Source organism: Protopterus annectens, chromosome 2.part1 (genome assembly GCF_019279795.1).
Source record: "Protopterus annectens isolate FY-2018-M chromosome 2.part1, PAN1.0, whole genome shotgun sequence".
NCBI classification, from domain to species: Eukaryota; Metazoa; Chordata; order Ceratodontiformes; family Protopteridae; genus Protopterus; species Protopterus annectens.
This window is the reverse complement of record NC_056729.1, coordinates 1,179,771,813-1,179,796,817: the sequence shown is the minus strand read 5'-3', so window position 1 is coordinate 1,179,796,817 and position 25,005 is coordinate 1,179,771,813. Positions and strand designations below refer to the sequence as shown.

General features: G+C 42.9%; 1 protein-coding gene across 1 annotated transcript in view; it reads right to left on the bottom strand.

The window, feature by feature from the left end:
- Positions 1–25,005, bottom strand: part of KIF13B (kinesin family member 13B) — a gene marked incomplete in the record, with an annotated part of 3,953,176 nt that overhangs the window by 3,232,391 nt on the left and 695,780 nt on the right. Inside the window, 1 exon segment of the mRNA XM_044062707.1 lies at positions 11,495–11,605. Coding sequence (XP_043918642.1) covers positions 11,495–11,605 — 111 coding nt within the window.

Here is a 25,005-nt window from a genome sequence, read left to right as displayed (position 1 = left end):
TCGTGCGTTAGAGGTAACTGCTGGAACGACCATTGTGCAAATAGTAGCCATTGAAGAACTCTCATGTGCAGTCTTCCCAAGGGTATTGCAATGAGAGAAGCTGCCATGAGACCCAAAACCTTCAGAACCAGTTTTGCTGGGGATTTTTTGGATAATAGGAGAAGAGATATATGGTTTTGTAGTGAGGCTATCCTTTCTGGAGGAAGCCTTAGGATTAAGCAACACGTATCCAAATTCTGCTCCTATGAATGAGATATGCTGCGATGGCTGTAGTAAAGATTTTTCGAAATTTACGGAAATTCTGAGATGAACAAAGAGTTGTAGTGTGTAATCCCTGGCCTGAATCAGTAGATGCTCGGTGGTGGCAGAAAGGAGCCAGTCGTCCAGATACGGAAACACCCGGAATCCCAGGCGCCTCAAGTGAGACGCTACCACTGCCATACATTTGGTGAAAACCCTGGGGGCTGAGGTCAGACCAAAGGGCAGGGCTCGAAACTGAAAGTGACTGGCTCCCAGCCGGAAGCGCAAATGATCCCTGGACGCCCTGGCCATTTTGATGTGGTAGTATGCGTCCTTTAGATCTATTGAGCACATCCAGTCGTCCTTCTGCAAGAATGGAAGGATCGATTGAAGCGTGACCATCTGGAACTTTTCTTTCTTGATGAAAGTATTGAGTTTGCTTAGGTCCAGAATTGGCCTCCAGTCCCCTGTCTTTTTTGGAACTAAAAAGAACCTTGAGTAAGTTCCGAATCCTCTTTGGTCCGCTGGGACTGGCTGGATGACTCTTTTTCTAGCAGCTTTGAAATTTCTATAGCTGCAGGGCCTCGAGAGGCGGAACATCTGGGAGTCTCTTCTGCGGGTGGGGGCAATAGGAAGGAATTCTGTATCCTCTGGTAACAATGCTTTTTACCCAATTGTCTGATGTAAGACTTTGCCAGGCCTGAGGGTATAAAGCTAGCGACCCCGACTGCCTCCAGAGCAGGACAGTCGGGCCTCCTTTCAGGAGTGCTGGAAAGGTTTTCGAGGAGTGTATCCCTGTCACCTTGGTTTTGCGGACCCCTCTGCCGCCAGGCGGCGTCTTCCTCCTCTGCCTCTAGAGGGGCATCACCCTGTGTGCCTGGGAAAGAGCCTTGGGGTTTTGAAACCACATTTTACACCACGTTGCCCTTTGGGAATGCGGTCTGGATGGGGTGGAAAACGGACTCCGACAGCAGACAGTGTCTTTCCCTCTTGCTCACACTGGGTAAGGGTCTCCTTTACTTTTGGGCCAAAGAGTGGCACCATCAAATGGGGCGTTAGTAAAGAAAGACTTGAAGGCTTCCAAAGGAACATAAGCGCATCCAGGATTGTCTACTGCGCAATCGCTGAAGCCGCTGCCCTACTAGACCCTTGACTGCGTATGAGATCAGCCTCATGGACGAGTTTGCAATAGATGTAAGGGTATTGAGATGTGCTGTAACTTTCTCGAGACAGCAGCATCTGTAGTACCCTGGAGGGTATCTCCCAACTCTTTGATTAGATCCCTCTGTAACCGTGTGAAATGGGTCAAATAGTTCAGGGATCGCATGGAAAAAGCCATTGAACTAAAAATGCGCTTCCCATACCTGTCCATAGTCCTAGAATCTCTGTTAGGCGGATGGACAGATGAGGAAGATTCAGACATCTCCTTTTTCGTGGCCGCTGCCACCACCATAGCGTCCATTGGAATTCCCTTTGTTAGATAAGCCTTGTCTTGGGGGGCTGTAATATATTTATTAGGCTTTCTAGGGACTGGCTCCACCGTGTCAGGTGTCTCCCACGCCCTCGAGCAATTAATTCCATCAATTCATCGAAGGGCGGAGTGACCCAGGAGGAGGAAGGGCAAGCACCGAATGCCTTCAGCAAGACTGACTCATCCTCAGAAGGGGGTAGGGATTGCCAATCACCTCTCTGTTTTAGGATCTCCAGGATGTCAGAAAAGGAGACATCCTCTGAGGGTGATTTTGGGGACCCTTCTGACTCATCCAAGTCAGTGTCCGATGTCAAGGATTCCTGTGGAGAATCCAAGTGTCTCCTCTTACACAATCTTTTCCTCTGAACTTGGGGGGGGGGGGGGGCATCCGATGAAGCCTCCGAGGAAGAGGGGGCACCCTCTAGGGGTGGCTGAGACACTGGTGCTCGACGCTTAGATGTAGCCGTGGGTGCAGAGGAGGATAACTGACCTTTATGGGAAGGAGAAGCTGTTTCTGCTGAAGTGGTTGTCTGAGTAGACAACACCTTCCTCATGAGATCGAAGGCCCCCGGGTCCCGAGTCGAGGTATCCCCAGGTTCCGAAGAAATCGGAGGAATCCCCGAGGACGGAGCCGAGTCGATCCGAACCGAGGCTCCAAGAGGGAGAGTCGGGACCGAAACATCGGTCCAACTCTCAGTCCTGGATCCAAGGATGGATCTTCGGCTCAGAGACTCCGGTACTGGATCCGACGGAGTCGAGGTGAATGGTGCCGACCGAGAAAAGGACGGTTCCGGCACCGAGGGCTCCACAATCAACAGATCAGCCTCTCCCGGCTCGAAGACTGGATAGGCCTCGGAGGAGGAACAGGTGGAGATAAGGGAAGGCCTTCGAGTCTCGACACCAACTGAGAGGAGACAGAGATGAGTTTGGACAAGGCCGTATTCTCCATCAATTTCTGCACCACGCGGTCTACATCGGTGTCGGAGAGGGGCCTGGAAGAACACGTCGAAGGAATCGAAGACGGAGCCGACCTCAAAAGTACAGGAGGAGGAAGGTCCGTCACCGGTTCCAAGACTCGAGGCTCGGTAACTGACAAAAGTTCAACACTCGGCCCCGAAGCCTGTGGAACCGGTGATCGAACTTTAAATGAAGAGCTCGGAGCCGATGACATGGGCTCCGACGTCTTCGATTCCTTCGAGGATTTAGATGCCTGGTCTGATGCATCCAGAGCCTCTTGGAATGCAGGCTTCAAAAGGCCCCTATCCATAAGTTTCCTGCGCCTATCTGTCATGACCCTTCCACTGAAAGAATGGCAGATGGAACAGTCTTCCTGTAGATGGAGAGGGCCAAGACAGTAGACGCAGGAACTATGATTATCTGTGACAGACATTTTTCTGTCCACATTGGCACCGTTTGAAGCCTGATTTAGCCTTTTCAGACATGATACAAAATTCAAATCCAGATATAAGTGAAATTGTCAAATCCTGTAAGGTAAATCAAATCCTATAGTCAATCCTGTAGATAAAGTTAAAGGGTGGGGTAGGCCCCGAGGGAATTAACTCTAAAAAAGTATATAAATATTATATACAAAACAGAGAAACCCTCGATACACTACTCACACACACACACACAGTCAACTTTAAAGAGAAAAAGATAAATTTTTTATCCAAAAATATAAGAAATAAATAATCTTAGCTTTGAGGTGGTCCGAGCTCATCAAAAATGATGCGAACGTTGCAGAGGCAAACTAGATCTGAGGTAAAGGCAGAGGGGGATTGTGGGAGTTAGGTTGGTCTCGAGCTTCTTCTCGATGCAGAGCTTTGCCAAGCGGCCGACACGGAGCCGAGGATCGGCTCCGAACCCAGGTGTAAGAACAAACGGCGAGATTGAACACTCTCACATCATTAATTCCCTTCAGCATTACTAAAAACTTTCCAGATAGAATTCATAGGGACATATTCATCTCTTGGGAACAGAAAAAACTAATTTGTTGGCTCCATTGCATAAAAAAATCAACAAGTTTTGGATATACAATATATGATGTCAACTTATAAATTAAATTCTCATGAATGGTTAATACTTCAGAATATACTGACATTCTCCAAGGATCTATAGGATCTATGTAGGATAATAAATAAATCTTCATTCTCAACTCCACCTAAATTTATAAGCAGACTGTTTGAAATTATATATAATAATGAGAATATGAAGAATGGAACTTAATACTTATATGAATTTAATAAACTACAAAACATTACTCAAACCAACATATTGGCAGTATATAACTGAAGGATATTTGATTCAATTAACCCCAGAAAATAAATCAAACTTATTACTCTCAGTAAAACTGACCTCTTGGTCTCATTATTGGAGAATATTTACCTGGAAATTCCTCCATGACTATGATAAGGTAAATATTATGGTGTTTGGATTTAAGTTTATAAAATAAACTAGACCAAAACATGATTGAACAATATATCTCAAAGCAAAAGGTAGCATCAGATTAAAAACATCAGTATGAATAAAATATAAGAAATAAACAACTGACAAGTATAAATTACATTACATAGACCCTAAAAAGCTACCGCCGTCTGAATTTAAACAAGACTGTCCTTAATGTAAACTCTCAATTTGCTACAACCACATTGCCAGGTTTGCCACTGGGCTGCCTTTTAGGACACATCATTGCATCAATCTAAATCAGCTTTGGTGGCTTGAACTACCCAGCCTAATCCAGTATAACCAACTGATTATGGCCTGCCTCAAAATCCTCTATAATCCGGACAATACTTTCTGCACTTAAAAAATATTATCACCCCTATAACAAACCTAGACCGCTTCGATCCTCTAACAAACTACTAATTCAAACTAGCAAAATTAATAACACAGCCGGTGATTCTCTTGCAAACTCTGCAGAAGTAGATCCTGGAACTCTTCCAGCTGATATTACCTTACTTTCCACCTGAGGCTTCAATTTAAACTAGACTCAAACAACATTTGTCACTTAACTGGCTATGTCAATGTATCAAGCCTGGCTAACTTCTCTCTAGAATGTGTAAAAATCTGTTAACCAGTTTACTGCAATTTAATTTAATCCTGACTTGTGCTCAGGATTAACTTCCCACCTGTAACCTGTGGAACTTGTTTAACTTGCTTACTTATGTAATCTCTGAAAAATAGTCTAATATGTAATGCTGGTATTATGTAATGCTGTATCTGCTACGCTTGGAGCTTTTCTCCCGGCCTCCACTGAAAAATGGACATGCATCCAATCGGACTATCCCCGGGTCAACAAATGTAAAATAAAATAAATAAATAAAATGCAGACAGTAGACGAGAACTATGATTATCTGTGACAGACATTTTCTGTCCACATTGGCACCGTTTGAAGCCTGATTTAGCCTTTTCAGACATGATACAAAATTCAAATCCAGATATAGGTAAATTGTCAAATCCTGTAAGGTAAATCAAATCCTATAGTCAATCCTGTAGATAAAGTTAAAGGGTGGGGTAGGCCCGAGGAATTAACTCTAAAAAGTATATAAATATTATATACAAAACAGAGAAACCCTCGATACACTACTCACACACACACACACAGTCAACTTTAAAGAGAAAAGATAAATTTTTATCCAAAATATAAGAAATAAATAATCTTAGCTTTGAGGTGGTCCGAGCTCATCAAAAATGATGCGAGCGTTGCAGAGGCAAACTAGATCTGAGGTAAAGGCAGAGGGATTGTGGGAGTTAGGTTGGTCTCGAGCTTCTTCTCGATGCAGAGCTTTGCCAGCCGAGGCCGAGGATCGGCTCGAACCCATGTAAGAACAAAGCGAGATTGAACACTCTCACATCATTAATTCCCTTCAGCATTACTAAAAACTTTCCAGATATAATTCATAGGGACATATTCATCTCTTGGGAACAGAAAAAACTAATTTGTTGGCTCCATTGCATAAAAAAATCAACAAGTTTTGGATATACAATATATGATGTCAACTTATAAATTAAATTCTCATGAATGGTTAATACTTCAGAATATACTGACATTCTCCAAGGATCTATGTAGGATAATAAATAAATCTTCATTCTTAACTCCACCTAAATTTATAAGTAGACTGTTTGAAATTATATATAATAATGAGAATATGAAGAATGGAACTTAATACTTATATGAATTTAATAAACTACAAAACATTACTCAAACCAACATATTGGCAGTATATAACTGAAGGATATTTGATTCAATTAACCCCAGAAAATAAATCAAACTTATTACTCTCAGTAAAACTGACCTCTTGGTCTCATTATTGGAGAATATTTACCTGGAAATTCCTCCATGGACCTTAACTCCTGATAAAGTTTCAAAAATCAATCCCTCTAGTAATGGGTTATGCTGGAGATGTCAACAGTTTGATAAAGCTGATTGGTCTCATATTTTCTACGAATGTATAAAAATTAAACCCTTTTGGGAAAATATTAACAATTTTATGCAGGCGATTTATACAGATAATTTTGTCATGACCAAAGCTATAATGTTACTGAATATGACTGAAGGTTTTTTTTTTTTAAATAAATCTAAACTCTACGTTCTTTGGACAATACTAGCTATAGCTAGGAAATGCATAACAAAGTGGTGGAATTCTACCACAGTTCCTAGCAGAGAAGATTTTCTGTGTTTATTGAAGATGACTGCTTTCATGGAAGTTAAAACCAAAGAATTAAGAATGTTTCCTACACCATTAACGAATAATCTTTGGGAAAAAGTGGTCATTGATCAACACTTTACAAATGGATCTAATCTCCTCTTGAAATAATTACTTCTCAAGTTAAATTTAAGTACTTCTGTGTAACTTATCATTCATTTACACATCAGGCTGAATGTAAATTTGTATATAGTTAATTCATTAACTAATATACGATTGTATATTGTAATAAGTATTTATTGTTTGTTTCTTAATCAACATAAAAATTATTTGAGTAAAAAAAAAAAAAAAAAAAAGAAAGAGGAAGGGTTGACCCTATTTTTCCAGTCAGTTTACTCATGATGAGGAAGTTACTAAGTACAATAACCATTTTCCACAATTAAGGTGCATCTTAACCTATTCTACAGATGTTCGACAAGTATGTGACATCATCAGGAAATACTGGCCAGTGCTGATGGAAGATCACAGTCTAAGGAAATAGTTGGAGATGTACCCAGATTTACCTTCAAAAATAAAAAGAACATCAAGCGACTTTTGTGTTATAAAGATGAAACTAGGAGATCTCAGCACACTGAAGGTAGAAAAGGGACTATTAAATGTGGAAAATGCAAGGCTTGTCAGTACATCAATGATGCTAATTTGTTTTGCCATCCAGTTTCTGGCCAGACTTTTTCTTTAAAGGTGCAAGCTAAGTGTAATAGCAAGCATTTAATATATATGGCTGACTGCCAGGATTACAATGACTTCTATACAGGGAAGACAGATTACCAATTCAAAGAAAGGATTGTTCGCTTATAGGCGACATTGGCCATTCTGACAAGACCAATGCTTTAGCACATGCTAAAATGCATCCTGTACACTCCTTTAAGTTTATGGTGGTACGGTTGAGTCCTGAAAACATAAGGGGAGGTGATTTGCAGAATCGCAATGAAGTTCCTGAAACTGATTGGATCATCAATTTATGAGCTGATCGTGAACCTGGACTGAACTGTGTGGTACCATTAAAACCTATTCTAAAGACCAAACGTTTCAAAATCTGTCAATGATTTTCTCAGCTAGCTTTAAGTCAAGAAAAAGTATGCGCCACCCCCTCTTTTTTCCCCATTCCTTGCACAGAAAAAATTTATTGGCATGAACTGGAGGGATTGGCTCATATATGCACTGCGATTGTTTCAGGCTGCTCAGTTATGGTTCATTCACTGTGAATAGCAGCCTTTTATGTGATAAGACACACCTCATTGAAATAGTCAATTTATTACATCATGTTTTACTTTCAACTAAAGTGTTGCTGTATTTTTTCTAATCAATTTGAAGAAAGAGGACTAGTACCTGCTCTAGTAGAGCACTGTTTACTTCGAAAGCAAATGCACACCTGATGGAGTGATGTTTTAACTTACACTTGAAGTTTTTCTACTGAATGGATTCTAGGGAGGGTGTAACTTTACCATAATGTCCTGATAGGATAGTTTTACCTCTGGCTCACACTGGAGGTGTCAGTTTGTGTGAATTTCTTGATTGATTAAGCCTTCCTTAAATGGAACACTTTATTCCAGTTGCAACAGGACCAGAGGAAGGAAATCTCAAAAGCATTTATTCATTCTGAATGGTGCACCTTTTTGTGTTTTTATATATTTTTCCACAAAGATTTTGCTACAAATATTTCCTTTTTATCATGGGTTCATTTTAATAAAGGATTTTAAGAGTTTTTGGATGTCCATGGTGGTTCGCCCGTGATTTATTCACTGAAATCTCCAGAAGGTGGGGTGAAGAGGGTGGGAACATTATGAACAATGACACCGGATAGCACAGATTCCAAGTTATGGTTAGTATATAACTCTTTATCTGATGCTGTGTCATTATTGATCACAGACAGGTCAAGGTCCCCAGCTACTCTGAACCCTGGGAGACCTCAGGGAAGGCTATGCCGGAGCACAGTGGAATCAAAAAAAGCCCTGCTACTAGACAGCAAAGCCAACTTATAATGCATAACAAAGGTGTGGGGGGTTAGACCAAGTAGCAGCGGTGCAAATCTCATCTAAAGATAGTTTTGCCAAGCAGCCCGAAGATGTGGCTACTGACCTATTAGAGTGATCTTTAACTGGTCCAGAAAGATCCAGGTGCCTGCTTTCATAAATGTAGGAAATGCAGCTGGCGATCCAACATGAAATAGATACCTTGGAAATTACTTGACCTTTCCTGGTTTGAGAGAAGGCAATGAAGAGCTGATTGAACTTCCAAAAGTCTTAATTTCTCTTACGATAAAAACATAGCTGTCTACGGACATAGAGTCAATGCAATGTATATTCCCCTTTAGTAGAAAAATTGTGGAAGAACACAGGAAGCTGAATAGATTGGTTAAGATTAGCCTCCAAAGTTACCTAAGGGATGAACGAAAGACTGGTCTTGAAACACCCTATCCTTGTGGAACACAACGAAAGGGTGCTTAATGCTGAGAGCTTGCAACTCGGAGACCCTCCTGGCTGCAGTAATAGCCACCAAGGCCATTTTCCAGGACAGGGATTTAAGATCACAGGTTGCCGAAGGCTTAAAACGCTTCTGCATCAAAGACTGCAAAACCAGAGTAAGATACCATGGAGGGAGGTATCCTTCATAGGAGGCTTGAGGAGAAAGATTCCTTTGAGGAAGGCCTTACACAGCTTGGAAGAAAAGGTGGAAATTTTGTTCAAATAGTAGTTAGTGATGGCAGCCATATGGAGTTTGATCGTACAGAAAAATGTCCCCTTGGTGAAAAAGAGAGGTCAAGAACAACAAAATGTCAGGAATATGGGCTGAAAGGGGATCTAGACTGCATTGTTTAGCCCAAAAAAAAAAATCTCTTCCATTTACTGGAATATATCTTCTTGGCAGACGTTTTTTGAGAGGCCAAGATAATATTCTTAACCGGAGGAGGGAAGCCTGGACTGGGAAAGGATAACTGGAACTGCAGGAACCATGCGGTCAAATGAGGAGACCGGAGACTGGGAAGAGGAACAGCCCAAGGATGGGAAATGAGATCTGGAACAGCATCTAATACCCAGGGTGGATATTTCAGATGAGACCAAAGGAGGGAAAACCCTGCCTGATGATGCCAAAAGGGGTCAATGAGGATGAGAGGTGTCTTCAGGTGACAAGCCTTCTGTAAGACTTTGCAGATGAGGGGAGTTGGGGGGTAAGCATATAGAAGTCCTGACTGCCAATCGTGAACCACAGTGTCCCTGGGCAACTCCTCTGTCACGTGGATCAGGGCAAAATAGTTGCTGTATTCGTGGACGACCGGGGAGGCAAAGACTGCAGCAAGAGAGACCCCAACGGTTGAATATCCAATGTGCCACTGACGTATTCAGGCACCACTCAGCTAGTTGGCTAACATGTTGAAACTGCTGGGAATCTGCGCTGCAAGAAGAAAGCACCTGGAAGACATCGCCCATTCCCACACACTCATGGCCTCTGCAGAGGAGATAAGACCATGTTCCCCTCTACTTGTTGATGTACCAGACCACCACCATGTTGTCTGTTTGAACTGCTACAGTCCCAAGAGGGAGACACTCCTGGAAGGCTTGCAATATTAGAAGAACTGCTCTCATCTCCAGAACATTTACGTGCAATTTGCAAAGTTCGGTTCGACTGTCCACCCCGGAACCCAGGAAAGATCTTCGGCTCCGGGACCCCTTCAACGGTTTTGAGGGTGTCGAGGTGAACAGTGCCGATAGCGCTACTGAAGGCTTCGGAACAGAGGGCTCTACAATCATCGGTTCTTCGACTCCCGGCTCCGATGACTCGACGGGTCTCGGAGGAGGATCTGTCGAAGGTGCGGGAAGGGCTTCGAGTCCCGAAACCAAATGGGACGAAATCTCGATTAGCTTGGACAGAGCCGAGTTCTCCATTAGCTTCTGTACCACTCAATCCACGTTGGTGTCAGATAGCGGCCTCAAAGGGGCCGAAGCAGTCACTGAGCGAAGGATTGACGGTGGTGGTACCTCAGACACCGGCTCCAAGACCTGAGCCTCGATCAGAGACAGACATTCGACGCCCGACCCCGAGGTCTGTGGAGCCGGTGCCCGAATCTTATAAGAGGTGCTCGGAGACGAGGACTTTGGCTCAGACACTCTTGAAGACTTCGACCCCTTCGAAGACTTAGATACCTCTTCAGCCTTGTTCAGGGTCTCCTGAAAGTCGGGTTTTAACAACCCTCTGTCTACCAACTTTCTGCATTTTTCCATCATGACCCTCCCACTAAAGGAATGACCGATGGAAAAGTCTTCCTGCAAATGGAGAGGGCCAAGACAGTAAACGCAGGAGGAATGGTTGTCTGTAATAGACATCTTTTGCCCACACTGACATCTTTTAAAGCCCAATTTTGCTTTCTCAGACATAATAGCAATTAAAAAAAATTATAAGGACTATCCTATAACTAGTCTTCTAAATGTTTTAGGGATGAAGGAAAGGAAGATAGCGCAGGAGGTATGGTTGTGTTCCTGGCCTAGACAAAAAAAGCAATGATCACTGAAGTCTTTATGTGGAATTTGACACCCACATCAGCATTTATCTTTCTTAGCAGACATCGGCTAATGTCAAACAAGCAAACCAAGCTCAAGCAATTAATACAAGCAAGAAATCCCCAACAGAGTACTTAGCTTTGCCTTCTTGATAAAGAGGAGCAATGCAATCGATCTGATGTTCAACTGCGGCAGAAAAGTTCTGGGGTCTGTGCGTGCAGTCATCACATTTAAGGTCCCCGGTTTATGGCCCTACATGTGACATCCCAAGCACCAACAGCAACCAGGCTTAAAGCTTTTGTATAGGAGCAGATGTTCGGGTCACCTGAGGCGGAAGATCTCACAGTAAGAATACTGCAACAGGAGAATAGAAGGAAATCAGTCATTAGATCAGTACTTTTACTTGGCTACAGACAAATGAAATAGAAAGTAGATGTGATTTTATAGAAAGTGGTTGCAAATGTTCAGTGTCTTCAACAACCTCAGTCATTGCAAATAGAATGCACCCATACAGAGATAACTGACTGTTACAGCCCTTCATTTAGCACTTTGTACAGATGCAAAAAATATTTTATTGCACTAACCTGAGCAATTGCTTCAGTCATCCGCAGTTTCTCTTCCCAAGTCACAGTCATCTCCTGAATCAGCTTCTCTGACTCCTGCAAGCGATCATTCAGTTCAGGAGCCTTCAGAGACTAGAATTAAAAGTTTATCAGTTAACTTACTTGTAGAGGTCAGATCAAAGTGGTGTCCTATATGACAATACAAATGCAGTTAGTTAACTGGAATTCATAAAAGGTGACCCACTGAAACAGTTGCCCTGCAATCTAAAGCAATGTTAAAATGTCAGCATAAAGTATTAAAATACAATGAATGTCATTCTATATTCCAAAGCAATTTTGCAATTCATAATATGCATACATTTTGGTTGTGTACTATCACTGTATGGTTAAAAACTACTTACTACTGATGTAGCTAGTTAACTGAAGACCAATAACCCAAAGGTATTGTTTAAATGTATAATCTGTCAATCTGCAATAAAGACAGTTGTCAGTCTAAGAATTTAAGTTCAGTAACTGCTGCAGTCACTGTTAGAAAGTATACTTAGCAACTGCATACTACCTGCCTTGAACAATATGCTTGTCTCTGGATCGCATGCAGTGCAAAGTCTACAGGTACTACTACTAAGAAAAACAAAGTCACTTACTTATCATAATGTTCCATCTGAGTTGCTGTTTTCATTTGTCTTCACCCTGTGGGTTTGGATCCAACTTGGTCATGTACTACAGTTCTAGGATCTGAAAATCTGAGCCCCTCCCCTACCCACAATGCCCTGCTCTCCTCTCATCTCCCTCAGATCAGGTTTTCTGCTAACAGTCTATCTAGTGTTTACAACAAAAGCTTTTAAATATACGTCCTTGAATTGTAGAAAAAAAGAGCACTTCAGGAGCTTAAACAGATGAAGGGATATTCATATCCATTTCTGTCAGGTCTTAAAAATTTGGAAAGGGGATGGAGGGAGGAAAGGTTGAAGACAAATGAAAAACAACAACCCAGCTGGAACGTTATGGTAAGTACATAATGCCTTTATCTGAAGTTGTTTTTTTCATTTGTTCTTCAACATGTGGGACTGAGTCCTCAGCAGAATTCTTGGGAGGCCCTCATGGAAGGATATTCCGGAGCATAGCAGAACCAAAGAAGGCCCTGTTCCTGGAAACAATGTCCAATTTTAATGAAATATAAAGGCATGCGAATTAGACCAACTAGCCACAGAACAGACATCTTCAATAGGAACTGTAGACCAAAATGCAGCAGAAGTGTACACAGACACCTGGTAAAATGAGCCTTGATTGGTACTGGTAACGGTATTCCTGTAAGAGAATAAACAAGTGAAATGCAGCCTGTAAGCCAATTAGCCAGAGTCACTTTGGAAATTGGTTTCCCCAAATTAGCTTTTGAGAAGGATACAAAGAGCTGGTCCAACTTCCTGAAATGTTTAATTTTGTCCAAATAAAACCATAACTGTATGTACATCTAGCATATGGAGTTTGTATTCCCCTTTGTTTTGAAAATTGAGGGAAAAAACTGCGAGACTGATGACCTGATTGATGTTAGCCTCAGATGCAACCTTGGGCAGGAAAGAAGAACTGGTACGCAGAGTCACTCTGTCCTTGTGGAAGATCAAATAAGGTGGCTTAACAGATAAAGCTTGTAGTTCAGACACCCTTTTAGCTGAAGTGATGGCTACTAATAAGGCAGTCTTCCATGACAAAAACTTCAAATCAACTTCAGCTGCCGGTTCAAAAGGAGGAGCAACCAAAGCTTGCAAAACAATAGTGAGGTCCCAGGGAGGAGTGGGATCTTTGACAGGAGGGTGAGGAAGAAAAGTGCCCTTAAGAAAGGACTTGCACAACTTAGATGAGGCCAAAGATGATGAATTTTCCCCAATGTGAAAATTACAAATGGCTGCCAACTGCACTTTCACAATTAGAAAACTAGTTCTGTTATGAAAAACAGATGCTAGAAAGTCTAAAACAGCCATAAAGGGATCCAGGTGATTTTAGTGACCTCAAATGGAAAACGTCTTCCACTTGCTGTTATACATTTTCCTGGTGGAAGCCTTACGTACTACAAACAAAATTTTTCTAACTGAGAAAGACAGCCCAGGGTTTCTAGCCATCACTGCAATTGGAGAAATGAAGCAGTCCAATTTTAAGCTGGATAGATCTGGGTGAGAGCATCCCAAAGGATGAGACAGAAGGTCTGGAATGGGATCCAGAGTCCATGGTGTACAAATCAGGTGAGCCCAAAGGAAAGGGAAACCAAACTTGCCCAGGCCAAAAGGGAGCAATGAGGATTACTTTGCACTTCAACCTCTGAGATTTCTGGAGGAATCTGGGAATGACAGGAAGAGGAGAGTAAGCATAAAGCAAACCAGGGGGGGGGGGGCAAGAATGGACTAGCATCTCTCGGTGACTGTCCCTGAGGAGGGATCAGGACAAAAAGCTTACTGCATTTGGTGTTGGAAGGAGATGCAAAGAGATCACAGTAAAATTTACCCCATTTCTGGAGCGTCTATATTACATAATCAAACTTTTAAAAGTTCGAACGTCATATGGTCGAAGCCATATGATCGTACTTGGTTAGAAAATGTAATAAAAAATAAACCAAAGAAAAAAACCTAACGGTTTAAGCAGGTGGGCAAGTCCCCCTTGCACCCCCCACGCTCTTTAAATATACCAACTCTGGGATCGCACTACAGTGCAGAAATGGGAAATATTCCCATTCCGCACTATACGGAGATCTCCGTTGAAACATTCAAACTTTTAAAAGTTCGATCATATGGTGTCAACCATATGACGTTCAAACTTTTAAGAGTTTGACAACATGATATAGACCCTTTCTGGAAGATCATATTTGCCACTGAAGGGTTCAGAGACCACTCATGAGGCATCAGAATGGTCCTGCTGAGCCTTCCCACTAGAATGTTTGACCTCCCTGGAATGTGCGTTGCCACTAGAAAGCAGTTGGAAGGGACTGCCCATTGCCGCAACTACACTGCTTAACGACATATGGGTTAATACTTGGTTCCTCCCTGCTTGCTGATGTACCAGACAACTGACATGCCTGTCTGAATTGCAATGGCCCCTGTGGGAAGACAGGTTTGAAGGGCTTGCAGTGCTAGAAGCATCGCTCTCATCTCCAGGACATTTATATGCAAACTGGTCTCTAATGTGGACCATGTGCCTTGGCTGTCTGGCCCAGGTAATGCCCCCGCCCACCAGAGCTGGGGAGTGTCAGTGGTCACCATGGCCTTGGGGGAGGAAGGATAAAGGGACAACCTTGTTCTAGAACCTGCAACTGAAGCCACAGAGAAGAGATTCCTTGCATACTCGAGAAAGTCTGAGTGGATGATTTAGAGGATAATATAGAAGAGAGCACTGGACTGCTAGTGTCCACTGAAGTATTCTCATATGGAGATGACCTGTAGGAAAGAAAAGTTGTGTAAAATATTACCATAATCACAGATGTCCTCTTCTATATGCTGCAGTATTCATAACATGATGGAGTCTGCCTCCAGCTAACTTGTACGTCCGGTCAGTACACCAAAGTCTAAATGCTACTGCAAGGCATGTGTGACGGTACATATCACTCAGTGTACATCGGCCATAAAGAGACATCGGATATAAAATGGACATCAGCATCTACTTACCTCAGAACTGAAGACCGCAAAGCACCAGCCTGATAAATGTAAGAAACATGTAACCAGGGACTAGGCAAGCATCAGAGGGGAAGGCAGGGGAGAAGCAGTACTGCAGCATATAGAAGAGAAGGCCATCTATGGTAATATAAGATTTTAAACAACTATTCTATGTCATTCCATTCATATGCTGCATTATTCATAACATGAGGGAGAATGCTAAAGCTCATGCAGAGGAGGAATTGGGAGGAGGAGCATAAACATTTTCCACAAAGCCATGGAGAATAGCTCTAGCAAACTCAGCTCTGAATATGGAGATATCATCCAATTTGCAGTGCTTGATGAAGGTATGAACAGAGGACCAGGTAGCTGCCTCCAATCCTTTAAAGATAGCCTCAGAAGAGGACACAGCCCTAGTAGAGTGTGCCCTTATCAGAGTACCTTCTCTTCAAAAGAAGAGCAACATTTCTCTCTCTCAATGTACAAAGACACAGGGATTGAAGAATGGAATGACCTCCAAGCTGTGATGAAAACCTGAGCAAAGATATACCAGTCTTAAGAAATCGTTAAAATGGAAGGAGTTGAAGAGGCTCTTATTTTTTGGGTCTTTTTCTTAGGTTCAAAAGAGTGATAAATCTTGAATGAATCAGATTTCCAGAATCCATGATCTATCCCCACTACCGCTTCCCTTACATTAACGTGATTAACACTCATGACTACTTTCCGACTCCCGTGCTACCTCATATGTTCCTTATCCCTCAAGTTTTGTACATCTTCGCTCCTCCCACCATACTGCTGGCTTGTAAATAAACATCCTCACTCATAATTATATCAAGATTTGCATTACATTTCACTTCTTAAATATTTTCTACAGATTTCTTCTCAACTCTTCATACCAACTCAAGCAGGCAAGCTTTTTCCAGCACCACACATAGACTCTGATACAATGAAGATGTTCTTGACCACATACATGTCACCAGGCATGCATGTACAATTTGTTTCAACTCTGTCATCATCACACTATTGCCCATTATTTTGGCACTGCCACTATTGCATGTAAGCAGCACAGAAAAATGAAGCTTCCCAACAGGTCAAATACTTCAATCCATATGCAAATAAAACTTGCAAAGGTCCACAACTCTGCTGTCGGTACAAAATGGAGTGATGTACCACAACCTCACACACAAATATACATAACAGCTGCGGTGGTACAGCGGTAGCGTTGTTGCCTCACAGCAAAAGGTTCTCCTGTTCGATTCTTGGCTGGAGTGCCTTCTGTGTGGAGTCTGCATGTCCTCCCCGTGGTAGAGTGGCCTCCGAAAGACATGTGTGAATGGGCGTGCCTTCGCTGAAGGTTGGGTGTCGGGCTGACAACTCGGCACCATAAAAATTGACCGCCAATCATTAGCGGACCGGAGTTCCGCTGTGGCAACCCCTAACCAGGAAAAACCGAAAAGACAAACAAACAAGTCTTCGCGAGGCATAAAGAACTCTTCCCAAAAATAAAGAAACATATAATGCAGCCAGCCTCTTATTTCAGCCAATCACACTACAGCTTACTAACATAATCAAGAAATAAAAAAATTTTACTTGACATTTAACTATAACACTGACTGGTCTATATCAGCATTTTGAAAATGTAATAGGTCGAATCACTAAATGTCGAACTGAAATGATCGACCTATTACATTTTAGAATGCCGATAAAAAAAAAATACTAAAACACTAAAGGGTGTAGGCAGGGGGGCAAGTCCCCCTTCACCCTCCCCACACCCCCCACTACTTAAATATACCAACTCCGAGACCGCACTACATTGAGGTAAACTGAAATCTCTCCTTACGGAGATTTCCACTTACACGTTCGACGTCTGCCCTGTCGGCATTCTCGATGCGACAATATCAAATTCAATATTGTCAGCATTCGAGATGCTGATAGGGACCCATCACTGACACAGTCTTACTAATATCAGACCATCTACAAAGGGGCCTTCTTCCCTATGCTTGGGATTGGGATTCTTCTCCCTTGCCTTCTAGTCTGGCTGTGCTTCAAAGCTCTCATATTTAAGGGGCATGTGGGATCTATGGTACAATCATACCCCATACTAGGACAATTGTCCAATCTCCTAAGTCTGCTAAACTGCCCAAAGCACTAAGTATACTTCCTGGAAATCAGGAGAATCATCAAAATAAAATGTGGCATCTACACATTACTAAGACATAAATGCAAACTTGCCTGACTTGCACTAAATTCCAACAGCTTCTGCTGAGTGGCTAAGCCAGCCAAGAATAGGAGGAAGAATGTTATGACTCAATGAAAAGGGTCCCCTCTTACTTGAATGTGTCAAAGCTTAACATGAAGGACCCCCCCCCAGTAAGCTAGGAAAAGTGCCTAGCATGGCAGGGGCCAAAACCCCGCCAAGAGGTCAAGACTCAGAGTAAGTCTTAAAACTGTTGACATCACCGTCCAAGGTATAAAGCTCCGTGAAGGTGAGAATCAATGACTGACTGACAGAAATACAGATACCTACAATGAAAATACATGAAGCAGCTGTGCCCCCTGGAGGAGATGCCTTTAACAAAAGCATTTTCTAAGGGATGGTTCACATCCTGATAACCGATGACAGTGTAGCTGGTAATATCTACTGGCTCTTCCCTTTTCAGGGCAAGTAACAGTTGTTCATTTTCCAAAACCCATACTTTCATTTCAGGGTAGAAGATGGCTGGTGATGCATGTTCAGGCTGTGAATGCCTCATCCTCCTTAGCTGCCAATTCTGCAAAGAAACTAGAGACATGAATGGATTAGTTTAAAGGATTCTTTTGGCACCATATTCAGGAGGAAATATAAGCTGGTCTTATGGGGCACCTGAAACAGTAGAAAGACCAAATACGATTCCTTACTTGGACTCAAACTCCAAGATACTGCAGACAGACATGATGGCCATCAGGAAGAGCAGTTTCCAAGATATAACCTTCAAAACTACTGAATCAGCATGTTTGAAAAGAACATGGGCCAGCCTGTTATTTGTGATACTCGCCTCCAAAAGAGAAGGGTTTTACAAAGGTGGAAAGAAATGCAAAATCTCTTCAGGGACTTGCTAGACCAGCTGAACCTGTGCCAGTCTTGCCTTCCACAAGGTCATGATTGGCAGAGACAGCTTTAAGAGGAAGCAGAAAGTACAGCTGCGTACACTTACCACAAATGTAGATGTCCGAGTGTATTCACTGTTTCAGTCATTACATTTAGGTAATCTGCTGGCAGGTTGTCCCTCAGTCGGCCTGATTAACAAAGTCTTGGGTCCTGCATCGGTTGCTGTCCCTTCTTCCACGACGTCACATTGTCAGGGGTATAAAACATGTGGCTGACTCCATTACATCAGTTTTTCTTGCCCCAAATGTCAGTTGCCCCCCAAATGGGGAGACAAATATTTAAGTAATTAAAAACACAAAAATATACCTCCAAACAAAAGCAAATGCACCAAAAAAGCTTTTAAGCATAGTAAAGGTAAGAGGTGGCATAGTAAGAGAAAAAACAGGGGGTTGGAGGGACGGTAACCAGGACTGCAACAGTGAATACACTCAAACATCTACATTTATGGTAAGTGTACACAACTGTACTATGTTCTTAGTGTTTCACTGTTGCAGTCATTACATTTGGGTAGATTCCCAAAGCTATGGTTGGGAGGATGGATTATACAGCATTAGGACCAGCTATAAGGCCCTGCAGGACAGCAGAGGCAAAGCCAGCTCTGGATTTAGAGAAGAAAGGTAGATGGCAATGTTTGGTGAATGTATGAACTGAGCTCCAGGTAGCAGCTTCTAGAATTTCTCTGGTAGGAACACCTCTGAGAAAGGCTGTAGAAGTAGATGCAGCCCTGGTGGAATGAGATCTGATCCCCTGGGGGAATAGTTTTACCATGGTGCGTATAGCAGAAATGAATACAATGGCTTACCCATTTGGATTAGTCTGTTTTGAAATAGCCTTTCCCTCTGCCCCTGCAGCAAATGCCACCAGCAGTTCACATTTTCTTTGAGATTTTGTCCTGTTTAAGTAAAATCTAAGTTGTCTGTGTATAGCCAATGAATGTAGAATCCGTTCCCCCTTGTTCTGTGGAATGGGAAAGAAAGTTGGCAAACAAATGTTCTGATTAAGAGCCACAATGGATACTACCTTAGGCATGAAGGATGGATTGGTCCTGAGAGACACCCTGTCCGCATGAAAAATGATGTAAGGCTCCACTGCCATAAGAGCCTGTAATTCAGAAATCCTTCTAGCTGAAGGGACTGCTAAAATGAAATCTGTTTTCCAGGAAAAAAAATTTAAGTCTGCAGTAGCAGCTGGCTCGAAAGGAGGGAGAGTGAGTTTTTCCAAAACAAAATTGAGGTCCCAGAAAGGGGTTGGAGCCCTCCTGGGTGGTCTTAAATTTTTGGCCCCTCTGAGATACTGCTTTAGCAGAGGATGAGAGAAGAGGGGAGGTTCTGTGTTGCAATGAGCTGAAATGGCTGAAGCATGGATTTTTATGGAAGAAATGACAGGCCTTTGTGAAGCATCTCAGTTAAATACTGAGAAATCTGAGGAATATTGGGCACTGTTGTACTTATCCCTTGTGATTGATTCCAGGCATAGAATCTTTTCCATTTGTCAGCATAAGATTTTCTAGTACTAGGCCTTCTTGTATCCAAAATGACACCCATCACAGGTTTGCTGAGGGATACCAAGGGTGAATTTAGGTGATTAGCCACACTGCAAGATTCAAAGTTTGGAGCTGAGTGTGCAGAATTTGGTTGTTCCGCTGAGACAGTAAGTATGGTGTCCGAGGCTGGTGCCATGGTGGAAGGTGTGACACATTGCGCAGGAGTGGGTACCAGTGTTGGTGAGGCCAGTCTGGAGCAATCAAAATCATTTTTGGCTTGTCCTGTTTGACTTTTAGTAGAACTTTGGAGAGCAGAGGCAGAGGGGGAAAGGCATAGACTGATGTTTTTTTCCAGCTGAATGATAGAGCATCCACTTTCCAGGCTTTTTTGTGATGTGTTCTTGTGCAGAATTTGTCCAGCTGATAGTTCTGGGGTGAAGCAAAAAGATCTATGTCTGGACTCCCCCACTTGCGTGTCAACATGTTGAAAATCCGTGGTTCCAGCTTCCATTCTTGTGGGTCCATGAGATTTCTGCTTAGTTCACCTACCAGAATGTTCAGCTTTCCTGGCAAGAATTGACCTTGTAGTTGAATTTGATAGGTCAAGGCCGTGTTCCACAATGCCATGGCTATTCTGCAAAGGGGGTAGGAGTGTGTACCCCCCTGCTTATGTACCACATAAAGTACAGTTTTGTACCTACCATAAATGTAGATGTTCGAAGATCCACATTGCTGCAGTCCTTACATATGGGTAGTCCGCTGTCCTCGGTCGGCCCGAATACCAAAGTATTAGGCTGACGTCGGTCATGGGTGCTCAAATCTGACATCAGAGCGTCAGGGTATAAAAGCGCATGACCGACGTCATATCCTCAAGTCTTTTCTTGCCCCAGATGTCAGAAGGCCCTAAAAAGAAAAGCCACAGCCCAAAAACAGGATACCTCCCAAAAACATGCCCAACAACAACCATCACCCAAACCATATAACCATGCTAAACTACAGAGGGGAAGGAGGGAGGACTGCAGCAATGTGGATCTTCGAACATCTACATTTATGGTAGGTACAAAACTGTACTATGTTCTTCATCTCACATTGCTGCAGTCCTTACATATGGGTAGAATCCCAAAGCAGAGGTAAAGGGCGGATGGCAAAATCATAAAGCATTAGGGGCTGCTAAAATGCCCTGTAATATTGCAGTGGCAAATCCAGCCCTAGACTTAGAATAAAGAGGAAGGTGGTAATGCTTGGAAAAAGTATGTACTGAACTCCAAGTGGCTGCTTCTAAAATATCTTTTGTAGCTACCCCCCTTAGAAAGGCAGTAGAAGTGGCAGTAGCTCTAGTGGAATGAGGTCTGATTCCAGCAGGAATCTCCTTACCATGATGGGAATAACAGAAAGAAATACAAAACCCAATCCATTTAGAAATTGTTTGTTTTGAAACAGGTTTTCCCTGAGAACCCAAAGCAAAAGAAACAAACAACTGCTGAGACTGCCTGAACCCCTTGGTTCTGCTCAAATAATAATGTAACTGCCTGTGAATATCCAAAGTATGCAAAATCTTCTCCCTTTATTTTGGGGTTTGCATAAAAGTAGGCAAATGAATAGTTTGGCTCAAGGCCACACTAGAAACCACTTTAGGCATAAAGGAAGGATTAGAAGATACCCTATCCTTATGAAAAATCAGGAAAGGTTCCACTGCCATAAGGGCCTGTAATTCAGAAACCTTTCTTGCAGAGGTAATGGCCAACAAAAAAGCAGTCTTCCATGATAAATACTTTAACTCGGCAGTAGCTGCAGGCTCAAAAGGTTGTAGAGTAAGCTTTTCCAACACAAAATTGAGATCCCAAGCAGGAGTAGGAGCTCCACGGGGGTCTTATGTTCTTTGCCCCTCTAAGAAATTGCTTAAACAAAGGATGGGAAAATAAAGGAGGGTCACAGTCATAGTGAGCAGAAATGGCTGCAGCATGAACCTCTATCGAGGAGAAAGACAAACCCTTGTCCAATAACTCAGTAAGATATTGAAGAGAAACACTTAAATCAGGCTTGGAAACATCAAAGTCCTTCGCTTGCTCCAAAGAAGAAATCTCCTCCATTTATCAGCGTAAACTTTCCTTGTACTAGGCCTTCTGGCCTCCAAAATAACATTCAAAACTTGTTGTGGAAGCTGAGACCCTCCAGGGCCTAAAACAGAATATGCCAGGCTGTGAGATGCAGAGACTGAATCTTGACATTGAGGAAGTGATTGCCCTCCTGAGACAAAAGATGCGGAATCAAAGGTAGAGGCCATGGAGGCTCCACCAAACTCCTCAGTAGTGGGTACCAATGCTGTCGAGGCCAATCCGGGCTATCAGAATCATGGATGGCTTGTCTATTCTGGCCTTCAGGAGTACCTTGGGAATGAGAGGCAGAGGTGGAAAGGCATAGACATGAAGATTGCTCCAACTGAATGATAGAGCATCCACCTTCCAAGCTGTGGGATGAAACATTTTGTGCAAAACTTTGGCAACTGGTAATTTAGTGGAGAAGCGAACAGATCTATGTCTGGAGTCCCCATAACACTGTCAACTTTTGAAACACATGAGGATCCAGTTTCCACGTCCACGAGGATCCACAATTTGTCTGCTCAACACATCCGCTAAGGAGTTCTGTGCTCCTGGTAGAAACCTTGCCTGAAGATTGAGGTGTAAACTGAGAGCAGTCTCCCACAAAATCATCGCTTGCCTGCAAAGAGGGTAAGAATGGGTTCCCCTTGCTTGTTGATGTACCACATGACAGTAGTGTTGTCTGTTTGAATCAACACCTGTCCTGGGTGAAGTAAATCCTTGAAAGCCATCAATGCAAATTGGACTGCTAACATCTCCTTCAAGTTGATAAGCAAATGTTGAAGTCTGACCCACGTGTCTTGCACCCATTTTCCATTGAGGTGTGCTCCCAAGCCTTGTCCGAGGCATCTGTCGTTAGAATCTGACTCGCCTCTGGTCGGGTCACAGAGAGTCCCTTGTTTAGGTGACATTCCTGAGCCCACCACAAAATTCTTTTCTGAATGCAAGGTATTATCTGAATGACAGGGTCTAGATCTTGGCAGTGTTGTGTCCATACATTTTGAGATACCATTGAAGCTTCCTCATATGCAGTTTGGCATTGGGAAGCACCAGAATACAAGATGCCATGAACCCCAAGGCTTGAAGGACTGTCCTTGCAGTCAGCCTGGACTGTAGAGACATTTGATGGAAATAAAGAGAAAGGCTTCTTTGTTTGTCCGGGGTCAAAAGGCCATCTGGGAAGCTGTATTCAGTCTCACACCCAGAAAGCACATGTCCTGAGAGGGTACTAGACTGGACTTTGTTTCGCTCACAGAATACCCTAGGCATCTCAACACTACCATCACATACTGTAGATGATGCAGAAGTTCGTCTTTGTGTTGTGCAATAATCAGGCAATTGTCCAAATAAGGATAAATCTGTATTCCTCTTAACCTGAAAAGGGTATCACTTGGGCCAGGACCTTTGTGAACACTCTGGGCACAGTAGATAAGCCAAAGGGCAATGCAGAGAACTGATAATGTTAATTTCCAGCCCGAAAGCAGGTACCTCCTGCAACTGGGCCTGATAGGAATATGAAGATAAGCCTCTTTGAGATCCAGAGTTACCATCCAGTGATCTTTTCCCAACAGAGGTAAAAGCTGTTGTAACGTTAGCATTTTGAACTTTGGAATGTCCAGATAAGTGTTGAGGATAGATAAATCCAAAATTGGTCTCCACGTGTTCCCTTTCTTTGGTACTAGAAACAGGCGAGAATAAAATCCTAGTCCCACTTCTGACAGAGGAACTGGCTGTATAGCTCCCATTTGAAGAAGTAAAGAAATCTGCTTGTGAGCCTCTATCCTGCCGAGGAGGAACGCCTGGCATGCCTTTGAAAGGAGGCAATGTATGGAAATAGAACTTGTAGCCTCGGTTTATAATGTCCAATACCCATTTGTCCTGGGTGACTAAAAGCCAGTTTTGCTTGAAGAGTGCCAACTTTCCTCCCAAAGGAGCTGCCAGGGAAGAAGAATCTGGCAGCTGAAAATGCAGATCATTGGGCCTGTTTAAAGGACTGGCCTGCCCTCACCTGCAGATTGTGCAGGTGAAGTCCAAGTTCTAGGCCTGAATGTACTGTGAAGCTCTGCCCCTGCCACGTCTAGATCTACCCCTAGACTGAGAATCAGAAGAAGGGTAGGTCCACCCCTTAGTAGGCCAATTTCTACTAAACTTTGGAGGTTGCACCTGCAAAAAATCTTTAACAGTCTGCATGGACTTAGCCTTGTCTTCCATTTTCTTCAAAACCGACTCCACAGGGGACCAAACAAAACTTCAGACTGTAAGGCATCCAGAATTCTAGTCTTAACATGCTCGGACAAATTCTGATCCTTAAGCCAGGCGTGAAGAACTGAACCAGTGGCAGCCACCCTAGAAGAGGCCTGTACAGCATCAAAACCACACTGCAAAGAATGCTTACCCACCTGTTCAGAGACATGTACTAAATCCTGCAATTCTTTACACTCTATGCCCTCTGCCAAAGCATCCACTTTAGATTTTAGCTGAGAAAGGAGGAAATTCTGATATTTCAACATATGAAACTGGCAATTTAAAGCCCTCATTGCTAAAGTAGAAGAGGTATACACCTTCTTACCCCATCTATCCAAAGCTCTAGCTTCCTTATCTAGAGGAACCGGATTCTTTACAACAGAAGCTCTAACACCCTTAGGCCCCTGACTAATAGTTTCTGGGTCCACCCTAGGACTCTTATACAGATATTTATGAGCCTCAGGCACCCTGTAATACCTGTCCGGTTTAACTGGCGCAGGAGGCAAAGAATCTGGATTAAGGAAGCCTCCGAGAAAACATCTTGAACAACATCCAAAACAGGAGGTATAGCCAAGGGTCTATGCTGTGGTAAAACAAGAATTCCCTAAGCCTCTTCCGTGAATCAGAGAAATCCTGTCCTTCCCACTTAAAATGCTCCCTCATGGAATGCAGAGTTTCTGAAAATGAAAAATCCTCTGGAGGAGAAGCAGAAGGAGTGGAATCCTCTGCATCAGAATCCGAATAAGGGGAAAATCTTGAATATCTTCAGCAGAAGAGTCTGAGTCCTCTGAGGCCTGATCCAAACTTTCCAACTCTGGCTCCACCCTGGGCCTCTTATCAGGAGGGGGCATAGAACCTCTAATTAAAGTAATCAAATCTTCTGCCATTTTAAGCATGTGCTTTTAGGCACAGACCCTGAA